This window comes from Synchytrium microbalum, assembly GCF_006535985.1.
Source record: "Synchytrium microbalum strain JEL517 chromosome Unknown SmJEL517_scf0050, whole genome shotgun sequence".
In the NCBI taxonomy this organism is placed as follows: Eukaryota; Fungi; Chytridiomycota; class Chytridiomycetes; order Synchytriales; family Synchytriaceae; genus Synchytrium; species Synchytrium microbalum.
The window spans coordinates 119259-133000 of record NW_022158399.1 but is presented as its reverse complement, the minus strand read 5'-3'; the positions used below and the strand labels follow the sequence as shown (position 1 = coordinate 133000).

Here is a 13742-nt window from a genome sequence, read left to right as displayed (position 1 = left end):
AAAGAAAAAACTATGTAAACAACCACTGACGCCTTTAAATAAGCTAAATTGCTAAATTCTATAAATGAAACCTGTTAAGTGCTACTGTTATCAAAAACATGTGCTAATTTTGTTTGCGTGCTTTGTTTGCATTCAAGCGCACGCAGGTATAACCAAAAGATGGGCATTCCCCACTTTGAAAAGTTCATACGTCGAGAGATGCCAGGATGTCTTGAAGCTATTCACACTTCGTAAGCTTTAATCGCTTCTGGTTGCCTATATCCTCACTTTCTCCAAAGTTGTTGGCCCAGTCAGCTCAGCTGCAAGCAATCTAAACGATGAAGAAAGCAAACATGAAAGTATCTCTAACATCCAATCATTATTATAGAGATCTATGGTTTCATCACGTATTGATTGACATGAATACCATCATGCATCAGAATGGCAGACGAAGCAACTCTACTCGACAGTTCCTGAGGAACATATATCACGGAACTGCCGAAGCAATCGCGCCTTTCGCTCGGCCTATTGAAACTCTGACCTTATGTGTTGATGGCCCGAGTGCACTCGCAAAGCTATTTACCCAACAAAAGAGACGAGTACGGAACGAACGCTTCTTGGTACACAGCCAGTCGACTAAACACAAAGTTCTTAACGCACTAGTACGCAAACAATCGTATCCCCAAGGAGAAGAAGGGTCGTCTGCGTTTTGATACGAGGCTGATAACTCCAGGGTGTGAGGTTATGTTTTCGTGAGTGACTTGACCTAGTGCCATCGAAGCCTGTCAGACCTGAACGCATTCGCCTGATATGTCTAGTGTGGACGACAAGCTACTAGAATTCGCTGCAAAATTCGTCGTTAAGGATCCAGACCCAGTCTCCGTCATTGTTGACTTTTCATCCTCGCCTGGAGAGGGGGAGATTAAAATACTGCAGCACATTGCAAGACTAGGATCAGCATCTTCTGAGCCTACAAGTTTTGCTATAGTAGGCAGCGACACAGACATCCTACTCCAAGCTGTAGTTTCCAACAACCACGACATAACATTCGTAAACCTCGACAAGGGCTATATTTTTAGAGCCAGTAACTTTCTTAGATTTTTGGCTGAACGACCTGAATTCGATGCACGTCGTGTCGCCATTGATTTGTCCTTCTTGGTGTTGATGACGGGGTGAGTTGATGCTTAAGCAAACGACGCTTGTGGCATCTAGGCAATACATCATTTTGTTGTTACGACGACTCACAGCTCAACAATTATAGGAATGATTACTTGCCGAAATGTCGTGGGTCGAATATCTCCGTGTTATGGTTAAGGTATCGAGTAGCTCAACAAAAGGCATTGAAAATGAGCTCGAGCAGATATATTGTCGATGTTGATGAAGAGTCAATCAACTGTGCTCTGTTGAAGGAGGTACTCGCTTTAACGGCAACCGATAGGAGGTTTGACAGGCAGGATAGAGCAGAGGACAGCCCGATTCCCACCGACTTGCAGGACGAGGATGATAGTTGTAGCTCGTCTGAGTCGGAATCGAGTGAATGTGCTGTAGAGGAGGTGGATGAAACACCAACGCCAGCTCCGAAAGTAAAACCGCCTGCCAGGATACAGCCTGCCATAGATCTTTCCAATCCTCACGCCAAAGCACGCCGATTCATAGAGGGCATCTTGTGGTGTATCGACGTAAGGCGTTGTGGGTATTTCCTCTGCAGTAACTATCGATTCACTGAACATTCTTTTTGTTTCTGCTCTAGACATTTTTAGAAGGTGTGCATCCAGATTTCCGATTCGAATATCCATGGGATCGTGCTCCGACAAAGCAGGATATCCTACTTCTTTTGGACGCTATTCTCTCTAAAACCGAACCCAAGGTCGTCACCCCTAGGAGAGACGAGAACAACAAACCGGTGTTACCTGCAGTATGCGCGGCCTTGGTAATATGACATTCCCATTCGTTTAGTTTTTTTAGATGGTCAGCAAGGTCATGTCTGAAAATGTCGCTCACCCCCTTTATTTCTCCATGTAGATGCTTCCACCAGATCTACTGCAAAACATACAACCAGAATTCCAGTTTCTGGTTCCAGCATATCATGCCATGACCGATGGCACAGATGCAGCTACGATACTGGAAGCTATGCTCCTTGAAAAGATTCAAGCCAATGCAGCACTTGGAAGATGCAAAAGTGCACATTTTGCAGCACCCCTTGTCATCAGGAGGGCTGCTAGGCATGAAAAGGCATGGATACCGCCACTCACTCAATATAATGATACATTCCGCTCATATGTGAAATTGACTGCGGAATCACTTGATATTAATCAACGGCCAGATCGAATACCATGGAGGGTAAAGTGTGGAGGATCTCCTGTCGCTTCTCAGGTAGAAGTCGAATATGGAGGCGATGAGATGGGGTCAGTGGATTATTCAGAGCTAGCGTGGGATTGGGAGAAGTGAAACGCAACACACAAACGAACATTTGTGAACAACGCACACAGACACAGACACATACACAAACATAGATAGATTTTTTGTATTATATTGGAACATTGCACATATTCTTCGCCTTATGATTAATGTCGAGACTGAGATGAGGCGACGTGACACCTACTTGTCAGAACGTGTCAGAATCTGGATTCCATATTTTAAGATGCCATGACACATAGCAGACAAGGGAGCTCTTTCACCCTTGGTTGGTCATCTTTTATTTCTTCGAAAACGCTCAAGATCAATGCGTACTTTCCAAAAACCTCGAAAATGGGAAGGAACCAGCCACGAAGGCAAGGTCTGGAGTGTAGATACTCTATAACGCAAAGCTTGTATTCCGGTATGCCTTGCTTATTGCTGCGAAAAGATGTGGTTGCAAGCTTGCATTCAATCCTAATCCAAAAGGTCGACAGCAGTCGACTTACACGTTTTATGGTACTTCGAAGCTTCCTCATGACGAACGTTCTGGTTTCGCAACAGCTTTGGAGACGGATGGTGTCCGCAGAGGACTCACAGCTAGCGATTGGGAAAAGCAGCACATACGAACAATTGATAGGTTTTTGGATGGTACTTGCACGCTTCCTCCGCCTCATAATTTGCATAGGAAAAACACTTATCACGTATAAACGCACGTACATTGTTTCCTTCTTTATCGCGTCTTGCGTCTAATGAAAATAAAAGGACGACACTCGTGAGCACACAGATGGCTCCAAAAGCGAAATCCAATAGGACGTCACAGCAGCTCATTGCAGATTACTTGCCGCCACCGCCAGAGAATTCATATCGAGTGATTGCTATTGATTCCTCAAATCAATCACGTCTTCAAGTTTCAGCATCAGATCTGGTCAAACTGGCATGTAGTCCAGGCGATCCGGTCATTATTTCGTCTGCAAATCATCTACCAGATCCGATGCAACTCAAGGTACTTTGATTTTTGAAGCTTTCAGGGACATTGGCTAACGCAGAAAAAAAATCGAATAGGCTATTGGTACGATTTGGCCTGCTAGGGACTTGACCGGAGGATGTAAGTCATTTAGTTTCGTGTGTAATTTTCAGATTGGATCCGGAGTTCAATGGTTCGTCATATAGCTATTCGTGTTGGAAGGCTTCTTGCAAGCACGTTCGGCCTTCCGGTGCCATTCTTAGTATCATTACAAGCAGTCAAGAGCTCTGAAGTCATACCAGAGGCTCTGAAAGTCGTCATTAAACAGACGGAAGGTCCACCAATACGTCGAGACGCAACCTTTGAGATATACGTGAAGTCGTGTCTTGGTAAGAACCGCAAAACTGGCCCGTCGTTTAACACCAGTGAGCTTACATTTGCTCATTGTAGTCAATGCCAGCTTTATTACGAGATCGCAGCAAGTTCATCTAGTTTACGAAACTGTTGAACGAATCTTTACTGTTGAAAGCTTTGAGCCAGTGCTGGAGCAAGCTATAGCTTATCGAGTGTGTGAAAAGACCATCATTATAACGAAGCCTATGCTTAAAGTAGGAACATCCAGTCTTTCTGACTTGAAACCCACCACTGACTCTACTTTTGTATCAGCCAATTGTAACAACGAAAGCGGGTGATTTGACAAAGATTGGTGGACTAGACGACCAAATACGTGTTCTTTGTGAATTTTTGGATTTGTCGCTGCGTCAACCTCAACGATATACTCAGTTTGGTATGTCTACCAATACATGATAAGCTCCTTGTTTGTGCTGAATTTCGCCTTGTATTTAGGACTACGACCTCCACGTGGAATACTGTTATATGGACCATCAGGAACTGGAAAGACAGTGTTGGCTAAAGCTGTCGCACAGTCTAGCGGCATGTATGTCACTACGATAAATGGGTCCGATATTGCGTCTAGTTACTATGGTGAAACCGAGGCAAAGGTTCGCAACTGGAAACGTCAATATGGGTTTATTTGCAATCAATTAACCCAAAGTCTCAAAACTTTAGCTACGTGAAGTGTTTGAAGACGCTAGTGCAAGTTCACCTGCAATCATTCTACTGGACGATGTCGATGCACTGTGCCCCCGTCGAGACGGTGATGTAACCGAAGCCGAAAGAAGAGCAGTTGCTACCATGTTGACTCTCCTCGACGGTGTATCACAAAAGGCAGAATCTGATACCAGACTCATAGTCATTGGCACGACGAATCGAGTTGATGCCGTCGACGAAGCAATGAGAAGGCCAGGACGATTCGATCGTGAGTTGGAAATCGGTATACCTACTGCTATATCACGATACCATATCTTGGAAGCGTTGTTACGAAATGTGCCGCATAGTATTGCTCAACCTGATCTACAACTGGTGGCAAACGCAGCACATGCGTATGTTGGGTCTGATCTTTTTGGAGTGGTTCAAGAAGCTAGTTTGAAGGCTATTCAAAGGTGTATTGAAAGTGGCTTGACCGAGCCTTGTATGACGATTGAAGATTTACGGACTGGATTGGGGGATGTCAGACCTAGTGCGATGAGAGAAGTGTATGTAGAAGTGCCTCAGGTGTTTTGGACTGATGTTGGTGGTCAGTCTGAAATCAAGCAAAAGTTAATTGAAGCTGTGGCGTGGCCTCTCAAGGTATGTTGGGCAGATGTCGTGCCATCGGTATAATTTTGAATGAATGCTAATAGCTTTTTTTTCTTCTAGCATCCTGAATCATTCTTACGATTTGGTATACGACCACCTAGAGGTCTCTTATTGTATGGACCTCCTGGATGTAGCAAAACGCTAATGGCTAAAGCTCTTGCTACAGAGACAAAAGTCAACTTCATATCGATCAAAGGACCTGAGGTAAGTCTACGTTGAACTAGTGTGCAACATTTTATCTGAAACGTGTTTTTTTTTCTCTAGCTCTATTCCAAATATGTTGGAGAATCAGAAAAGGCTGTCAGAGAAACATTTCGGCGTGCAAGAGCTGCAGCTCCTTCCATAGTCTTTTTCGTACGTCTTTCTTTCATTCGTAGCGGTTCGCTGTGTTTCTAAGTGCTCATCATGATTAGGATGAAATCGATGCCATGGGATCTAAACGAGGATCATCAACAGATGGTTCATCTTCGGACCGTGTGTTGGCTCAACTCCTCGCTGAGATTGATGGTGTTGAGTCTATGAATGGAGTTACTGTATTAGCTGCTACAAATCGACCTGACATACTGGTATGCCATTCTTACACCACTCAAAAAATAGACATGATCCAAATGTTAACTGGCTCAATAGGACTCTGCGCTACTGAGACCTGGTCGCATAGATCGAATACTCTATGTAGCACCACCAGACTATGCGTCTAGATACGAGATTCTGCAGGTCAGAACCAGGACTATGAGCTTGTCTGATGACGTAGATCTCGCTCAAATCGCTGAATTGGTATGTCGCATTACTGGCATGCTCGGAAACGGAATTCGTTTTGACTAATAGTTTGTTGTCTTTTTTTCGCGCAGACTCATCGATTCTCTGGAGCTGAAGTTGTTGCAGTTTGTCAAGAGGCAGCTGTATCTGCTCTGGACGAGAATATTGATGCTTCAGAGGTACAAAGCTCCAAAAAAACGCCTATTCAGACCTTTCTCACTGACACAGTGGTATCATTGAATAGGTCTCTATGCGTCATTTTCAGCATAGTATTGGCACTATCACCCCGAGAATCACGGATAGTATGATTCAGTTTTACGCTGACTTTGAAAACAGAAGTGGTCTCTCACGTGTTTGATGCACACTGTAATTATTAATGTTTACTATTTGTAATTATTAATGTATTTAAATCTCTATTGTCAACGATTTTATTTCTCTGTGCAAAGATGACTCGGCTGCAGCGTTTTGGACCTGCTTGAAAAATCAATGGTCGGATTCTGATTGGGGTTTGTCGAACAAAGGACAGGGATGAAACTTGCATCAATCAACTTTATTCTCAAGGTGAAAAACACTTTGGAGACTTACATCCAAAAATGCCTTTCGGAACCGAGCTTTGGGTATGTCACCTTGTTTGCATTTTCTCGTTTGCGGCAGCGGCACCAACTTTTTCTTGTCATTTGGAGTTTTCTAATTATCTCGTCTTTTATCCAGGACCAATGGCGTACCGTAGAACAATACGCAGAGCACAACATCCAATTCTTTGAGAATTTAAATTCCTTTTTGAAGAAGAGGGCTTCTATAGAACAAGAATATGCAACATCACTGACGAAACTGGTGAAGGCGCACAAGGATGAATATACAAAGAAATCAACTGACAAGAGCGCTGGATCGTTCCAAAAGGCTGTTTTGAGCAGGTACGTCGTGTAAACTACGTTTTACAAGCTGGTTGTTACACTGGTTGTTTCAAACTCCAACATATTTTTAAATATGGTAGCACCGTCGCTCAAAGCTGGCTACAGCTATTAAATGAGACCGAAAATATGGCATCGTCGCATACTACTATCTCCGAGAAGATGGAATTGGATTTGAGGAAGCCATTGAAGATCAGGTTAAAGGAGAATGAAAAGAACAACAAGACGGTATAAAGGACACGATTTAAGGCTTATGTAATCTCTGTCTAATTGCCCCTCTCGGCTTTAGAACTTTGATGAGATCAGGAGACTCTTGGCAGAATTGAGAAAGTCTGTAGAAATAATGGAAAAGGTGAGAGCACCTATGCATGTAGCCGTTACGAAACAGATACGCTTACAGTGGTGCTTATGAAACTAGACGAGAGAGAGATACGAAACTGCCACTAAAGCAGCCAACACTGCTCGTTCAACTTATGAAACAGCTTCAACCGATGCCAAACGGAAAAAGGAAGATGTTGAAAAGGTACTTGGAAGCCCACTCAGCAGCTTGGCGCCAATTCCGAATTGAAGTTATTCTCGCTATATAGATCCGCGCTGATATGGAGAAGAAGACGGTACTCGAGAAGGAAGCAATGGAAGCTTACAAGAAGAGTATTGCCGAAACCAACGACAAGAAGAATAAGCATTATCAGGAACAGTTACCTGCTATATTGGATGTAGGCCTTTATCTTCTTTTTGTTAGTCCTACACAGAGGTCTCGAAGCTGACGCTTTATGACGTAGATCATTCAACGGGACGACGAAAAGGACCGAATTGTAGTTGCCAAAGAACTACTCATCAAATTTGCAGAATTGGAATCTACTCAACTTCCAGTCGTATCTGCATGTACTCAATCAATGATCTCCACCGCCCAAACAATCACACCCAAATATGATACCGATCTTTTTGTCAAGTTGATGAGAACCGGTGATCCAACACCACCAGACTATGTCTTTGAAGGCGTTGGTGTAAGTAGTTGCAGTCCTTGAGAGTGACGGAAACCTTGCTAAACTTGATTTTATGATAGACTGAGAATGTTTTGAAAGCCTTTACCAAACACACCAAGGCCGAATCAAACGTGGAAGAATCAATCATAACACTACCTGAACGCAAGGGTAGGAAGCGAGCTGTGGAAAGATTGAAGCAGCTCGACAAGGATCATGCCGAGCTAGAAAAGAAACGACAAGGATACTTGACATTGTTGTCCGTCAGCTCTGATATCAGTCATGATCCCAAGATTCAAAAGGACTTGTCTGATCAGAGATCGATTCTTGATCAGCAATTGGAAGCTGTTTTGATCAAGAAGCACAAGCTGTATGTGTACCTTGCAACCTTAGGTATATACAGTGCCTTCGTAGACGTGTTTTGTCATGTGCAGGAAAGCACTAAAACTTTATTTACAACACAGATGGCACACCAGCACCCTCACCTCCAGACCTAATTTCCGTCAAGCTCGGCTCTCCATACTCCCTTTCAAGACCCTCAGCATCTTCAACCTTCCCACCAACCACAACAAGCACCATCACAGCCCCCACAAACAACAACACAAATCTTCACACAATCAAAATCCGAGACTCGGTGCAATCCGAAGCCGCACGAGACTCTACATCAAACAACAAATCTCGAGACTCGATTCCAGAGCACATCCATACATCACGAGCACCTCCACTATCCGTGATTTCAGTCGTAACGAACGATGATGATATGACTCCACGCATTTCAAAGAGTCATTCGTTCAAGACCTCGAATGATTTGAAGCCACCGTGTATTCCAGAAACCTCGCCGGCAAAGAGGGTGTCTAGTGCTAATATTTATGGAAGGGGTTCGGAAAGCCCTCCGTCGGCTGCTAATATTGTTACGCCGGCTCCGATTATCAGTACAGCACCTATTTCTCCACCTCTACCATCATCTGCTAATGGGATGTCGGAGCCTGATAGTCCTGCAAAAGTTGACTTGGTAGGAGAAAAAACCAGACTCAACAGTTTATGTATGGCGAATCTCACTCTTTTGTCTCAATCCAGGTACGACAACTCATGATCAGCCACCAAGAAGCTAAAGCTGCATCAAGTGAGGAGGAAGACACATCATCATTGGCTACACCACTATCATCCACTGGAAACTTGTTTGGACGTGCCAGAGCACTGTACGAATTCGTTGGATCAAATGATCCAGACTCTTCTGAACTACCACTTTCAGTTGGCGATGAAGTAGACCTTCTTGAGAAACTCGAGGACGGGTGGTGGCGTGTGAGAAAGGGTTCAAAGGAAGGTTTCTGTCCTGGAAGTTATATGGAAGAGATTGTTTAACCCACTTGGTATCACACATAGTCTAGTTGTTATTTCTATATTATGTTTATCTTCAGATATAAGTATTAGCAATTTACAATAGTACAGTTTTCGAATTGTTTTGACTACTTGCGCGGTACAAACTTGAACTTTGGTAACTCGTATCTAAGAGGCTCATCATTTACATCTTCATGTGACTTTCGTTGTTTGGTTGATGTCTGTCGTGGCTCATCATCTGCATCCTCTCCACCTTCTTCAGCATCTGGTTCAGCAACCGTCTTAACCGAAATGTCATGATTCGACGGACTGACATCCTCCTCCAAACTTGACACACTCTCTTCGAAATCCGCACCAACACTGCCTACTTCAGGAGCTATCCACTGGGAGAGTAAAGGATGAAATGTCAGATGGTTTTTGTGTGGTTTTTGGTTTTTTTCAAGGTATCCTTGAGACACATGAAGGAAAAAAACCACCGATATGATGCTGCCTTACTTCTTGTTGCGATGCCAAGTAGATGTAGGCATAGGACATTGTCCTTGCGAGTCTTATGATGGATACATCTTCAGATTCTCCATCTTGTGCTAACCTGAAACGGAGCAGTGTGAAACCTTTCGGAAGGGTTGGCAGGAGTTGTCGCGTTGCTTCTTGGAATTCGTTGAGAATTAGAGTTCCTTGGCCTTTGGGGTCAAATGCTCTTAATCGCCGTCCAAACTACAAACATCAGATGCATCAATATTTGATGGTAAAGTCGACAAGGGAAAATTCAGACTTACGAAGGCAAAATTAGGTTCTCGATCTTCCAGTATTTGCTTCATGATGTAGCTCTCAATGGTCTCGACTGTCAGCTTGTTTTGACTGAATGCAATCATTTCTAATGCCATGTGATCATACGTTGTTTGCTAAATTTGCGAAAATAGTGGTTTGAGCTGTTTTGGATTTAGGGGCAAAAAGAATTCGTGGATGATTATTCATACCTTTCGTGCTGGATACAATATTCGCAAGAACTGCTGATACCTGAACGAATCCAGACTCGGCCTTGATGCTGCCAGTTTACGAACCAGCTCAATGTACTTCCACGTAACGTCATCTTCACCACCCAGGTCTCTCACGAAGAGCGTTATGGTCTAAACGGAAAGGAAGTTTCAGACATCAATCTCGAGTCGATAGCATATAGGATTTTTTTGTCTTACTGGATGAGCTAACTCGTGCATCTGTAGAGAATGAAGCACGTCGTATATGGCCTTCATGGCAACGAATAGGATCATGTATCGTTTCTTCACGAATTCGTAAAAGTATTCCTACAAATATGATGTGAACACTTGGTTGACAAAAGGAGAGACACATCTGCACACTACTCACAGACATGCTCCCTAAAATCTCCCATTCATCAGACGCTGCTTCCATACGTTGCTCCTCCGTCCATCTAGCTGAATGGATTTCTTGTATCAAGGCAACCAGTTTCTCGACTGAAATCTGTCTTGCTCGTGCTGGTTTCGTGCCACCCTTGTCATTGTAGTCTCTCCATATCCTTGTAACTGCCATTGACATCTAAATCAGGAATATATTAGAAAACGCTTTCTCGCCAAGAGTTTGATAACCTAAAAAAAACCCCCAGAAACTGCGATTTGCGTATTACCTCATCGGAATCATCGTCATCCTCAGTACTTTCATCACTAGAAGACTCGGCGTCTTCTTCAGGAGGTTCAGGTTTCTTGCCCAGAATCTCATCAAGCCAATTATGTTGCAAGTTTGCACGTAATCGTAGAGCGGGATGTGCGAATCGTACATGTGTCGTGTTTTCGGGAACTTCCATTAGTTCCTTTCGAAGTATTCGATGTGGGCAGAGTAATGTCTTGGTCCCACATTTGCTGCAGAATGGGAGGGCATCAGGGACGTTGAATGTGTGGCCGTGATCATTTGATACCATCATCTGTAATAACTTCATGTCAAGGAAGATTTATGTTGTTACATTCAAAACAAGACAAACCGTAGTAGCATATTTCCTAAGGGCATTATCAGCAGTCCTTTCAACAGCGGTATTGTCCGCTTCTTTAGCATACATGCTCTGCTTCAATTTGAGACCCTTTACATGTTTTAGAAGCAGATCTTGCTCTTCCAAGAATCTGTTCATTCGATCAGCGAATGAATGGTTTAGGTCTCGTAACTAGATATCAAACGTCAGTCGTGGTTTTTTTTGTTTAGCAAAAACTTCGGCGAATGTGCGTGCACCTCTAATCTCAATGCGCTTTCACGAGCAGCACTCTCTTCAGCATCAATAGCAGTATTTATCAATAGCTCTGCCTTCTTCTTGTACTGATTAAGAGCTGCATCAAAGTCATCTAATTGGCCGTCCAACACTAGCGACATTTGAGTTTCGATTCGTTCTGTTTCTTTTAGATCGTATTCCGCAAGTGACGATGGTCCGATGGTGAATTCATCTCTTGGTTGAGATAGATCCTCTCGTGCTATAAGCAAAAAAAGACAGTCAGATCCTGTTGTCGGAAACGGATGTGGGATGACCGTGTTTCTCACATGAATCATCGGACATGTTTGCTGATTTTAAGACTGTCATTTTCTCAATCATCATATTAGCTTGTGTAAGAGCCGTCTAAGTAGCGAAAAAGACTGTTCGATAAATCGATTCGATAGACAACCCTTTGACCATCTGCAGCTGGCTATACCTGAAGAGTTTCGACCTTATTCGTAAGCTCGTAGACAGACCGCTGTAATGTATCTTGATCCTCTCCCATTCTGAATTCCGTCTTTTTCAGTTGAGCTGTTAAGTCTTCAATCCGTGTAGTCATCGCAGCCGTTTCCCGTTCTTTAGCCAATAGCTCCTGCTTGAGTGACGCATTCTTTCTATAAACGTTCTGCATATCTTTTTCTCGATAACTCAGTTTCTGACGTAGCTCCGACATGGTTTCTTGTGCAGAGTCCAAATCCGTAGACCTAGTAGAGATAGCATATCAGCGTCATATCCAAATAGAGCATAATACGAATCCGCTCTTCTGTACAGTACCTTATTTCATCAACTCGACGAAAAGCATCAAAAAAAGGAATAGCCTCCACACCCTGTCCCAAATCGGCACTCGTCACTAGCTCGCGGGCGTAGATTGCCTTTTTGAACTCATCACGTAGCGTTTTCAAAACATCTTGAGCACCGATTCCTAGATTTGGTATTATGTCGTCGAGCACTTTAAAGCATTCCCGTATTCGTTCTCGAGATGGAGCAACCGGATATTTGGCAAATATCTCTCTTATAGCGAATTCGGATGCTAGCACTAATAGAGACATGGATTTTGGTTAGTGTATGTGCTCAAATACAGTGTGTGGTTTGCGGCGATGTGACGCTACCTTGAGATTTGGGTTGCTGATTCCGTGGACGTTCAGAAGAGACTTGCTTTAAAGAGAATTTCGATAGATCTATATGTGATTTGGTAACCGGAGCCATATTGTTTGCTCACTAATGGTAGAGTGGTGAGTCTATGGTGAAAAAGCTGATCTCACCAAGAAAAGTTCCGTGAATCGAGGATTAGAAGCTGGACTCGCGTATAAAAGTAGATCGCCAACTGAACGTTTTACAAAATCGACAAGATGAGACAGTTAAGGAGGAGAATTGCATGCATTGGCAGCTGGACTTGATCGTTTCTTATTAGGTCTATTGACTTTGCGGCAGTCAAAAATGCCAACTTTTGATTCTGGAATTACGTAGATGCCGAACGACATCAGAGTATCGTCAATGAGTAAACTCGACTCCAAGTCGAGTGGAAATCATATTTTCACCATGCATGATGTTGGCAAAAAAACCGAGTCGACACGTCACGTCAGTGTCCAAATAGCAGATCTATTATTAGAACAAAGCTCCTCATTGACTCTCATTTGCTGCCATCACATTGGCCTTTCCTTGTCTAAACTCTCCTTTAATCCAACCATTCTGCACTCTTATTCCAAACAACTCAAACCGCAGAGGTAAGTAGATTATCCCCTTCAATACCGTACGCTATAGAGAACTATATCCAATATGCCTAAAGCCGCAAAAGGCAAGTATCAAATGACAATATGGTGCCTGATTTCATGCTTTTCTCGATCGACATTTGAGCTCATTCGACACATCACATTGAGCTTCATGCATCTTATACTTTGTTATAGGAGGAAGCTCTAAGAAGATATCTCCATACAACTTATTCATGTATGTATACGTTGTCTTGTCCATTATGTCTCTGATATCTGGACTGGCATCATTCATCATAAACCTTCTTGACATGTCAATCATTTCGTACGCTTATACTTTCCTTTTTCCCAGAAAAAACAATCTGTAAGTCATCAATGAATGATTTTGCATATACCAGTCATGGTCTGGAAGCTCAATCTGCGACCGAACGCACAAGTCGGAAAAGGACTGGCAGCTCACCATATCGTGACTCAACTTTTCACATTTGATTCAACTTTCCTCCTTCTAGTGCTGTGTATAAATCTGCTCACCCCGGTATGTTAATCTGCTCCTGCTGTATATTAGCTGCATATTAATCTGCTCCAATTTTTGAAAAAGAAATCTCACATCGTCAGGCTTTTGCTGATGTTGCCAAGATGGTAAGCCCCAGACATCCGCTTGTCTTGATACAAACAACATTTGTTGATGCCTCTATTTCATGTCTCTCATAGTGGAAGAAGGCTCCAGAGAACCCGACGAATTTACCAGGAGACGGAGAAGTC

At 43.2% G+C, this 13742-nt stretch overlaps 2 protein-coding genes across 2 annotated transcripts; one reads left to right on the top strand and one right to left on the bottom strand.

Moving 5' to 3' along the window:
• Positions 1-3160: 3160 nt before the first annotated feature.
• Positions 3161-9050, top strand: SmJEL517_g05473 (uncharacterized protein; the record flags this gene model as incomplete). The annotated part of the gene is made up of 21 exons (XM_031171399.1): positions 3161-3379; positions 3439-3481; positions 3547-3729; positions 3791-3948; positions 4007-4127; positions 4187-4341; positions 4409-5029; positions 5099-5242; positions 5303-5392; positions 5452-5604; positions 5666-5812; positions 5887-5973; positions 6506-6708; positions 6789-6933; positions 6995-7057; positions 7124-7228; positions 7293-7421; positions 7488-7712; positions 7772-8081; positions 8153-8700; positions 8766-9050. The coding sequence occupies 21 exons, from the start codon at positions 3161-3163 to the stop codon at positions 9048-9050; spliced, it is 4134 nt and encodes a 1377-aa protein (XP_031022638.1).
• A 104-nt stretch (positions 9051-9154) lies between these two features.
• SmJEL517_g05472 (uncharacterized protein) lies at positions 9155-12480 on the bottom strand (the record flags this gene model as incomplete). Its single annotated transcript, XM_031171398.1, has 13 exons — positions 9155-9409; positions 9522-9740; positions 9803-9928; positions 10004-10153; positions 10220-10327; positions 10389-10577; positions 10666-10959; positions 11017-11193; positions 11259-11494; positions 11562-11637; positions 11711-11978; positions 12049-12310; positions 12384-12480. The coding sequence occupies 13 exons, from the start codon at positions 12478-12480 to the stop codon at positions 9155-9157; spliced, it is 2457 nt and encodes an 818-aa protein (XP_031022639.1).
• Between the last annotated feature and the right edge of the window lie 1262 nt (positions 12481-13742).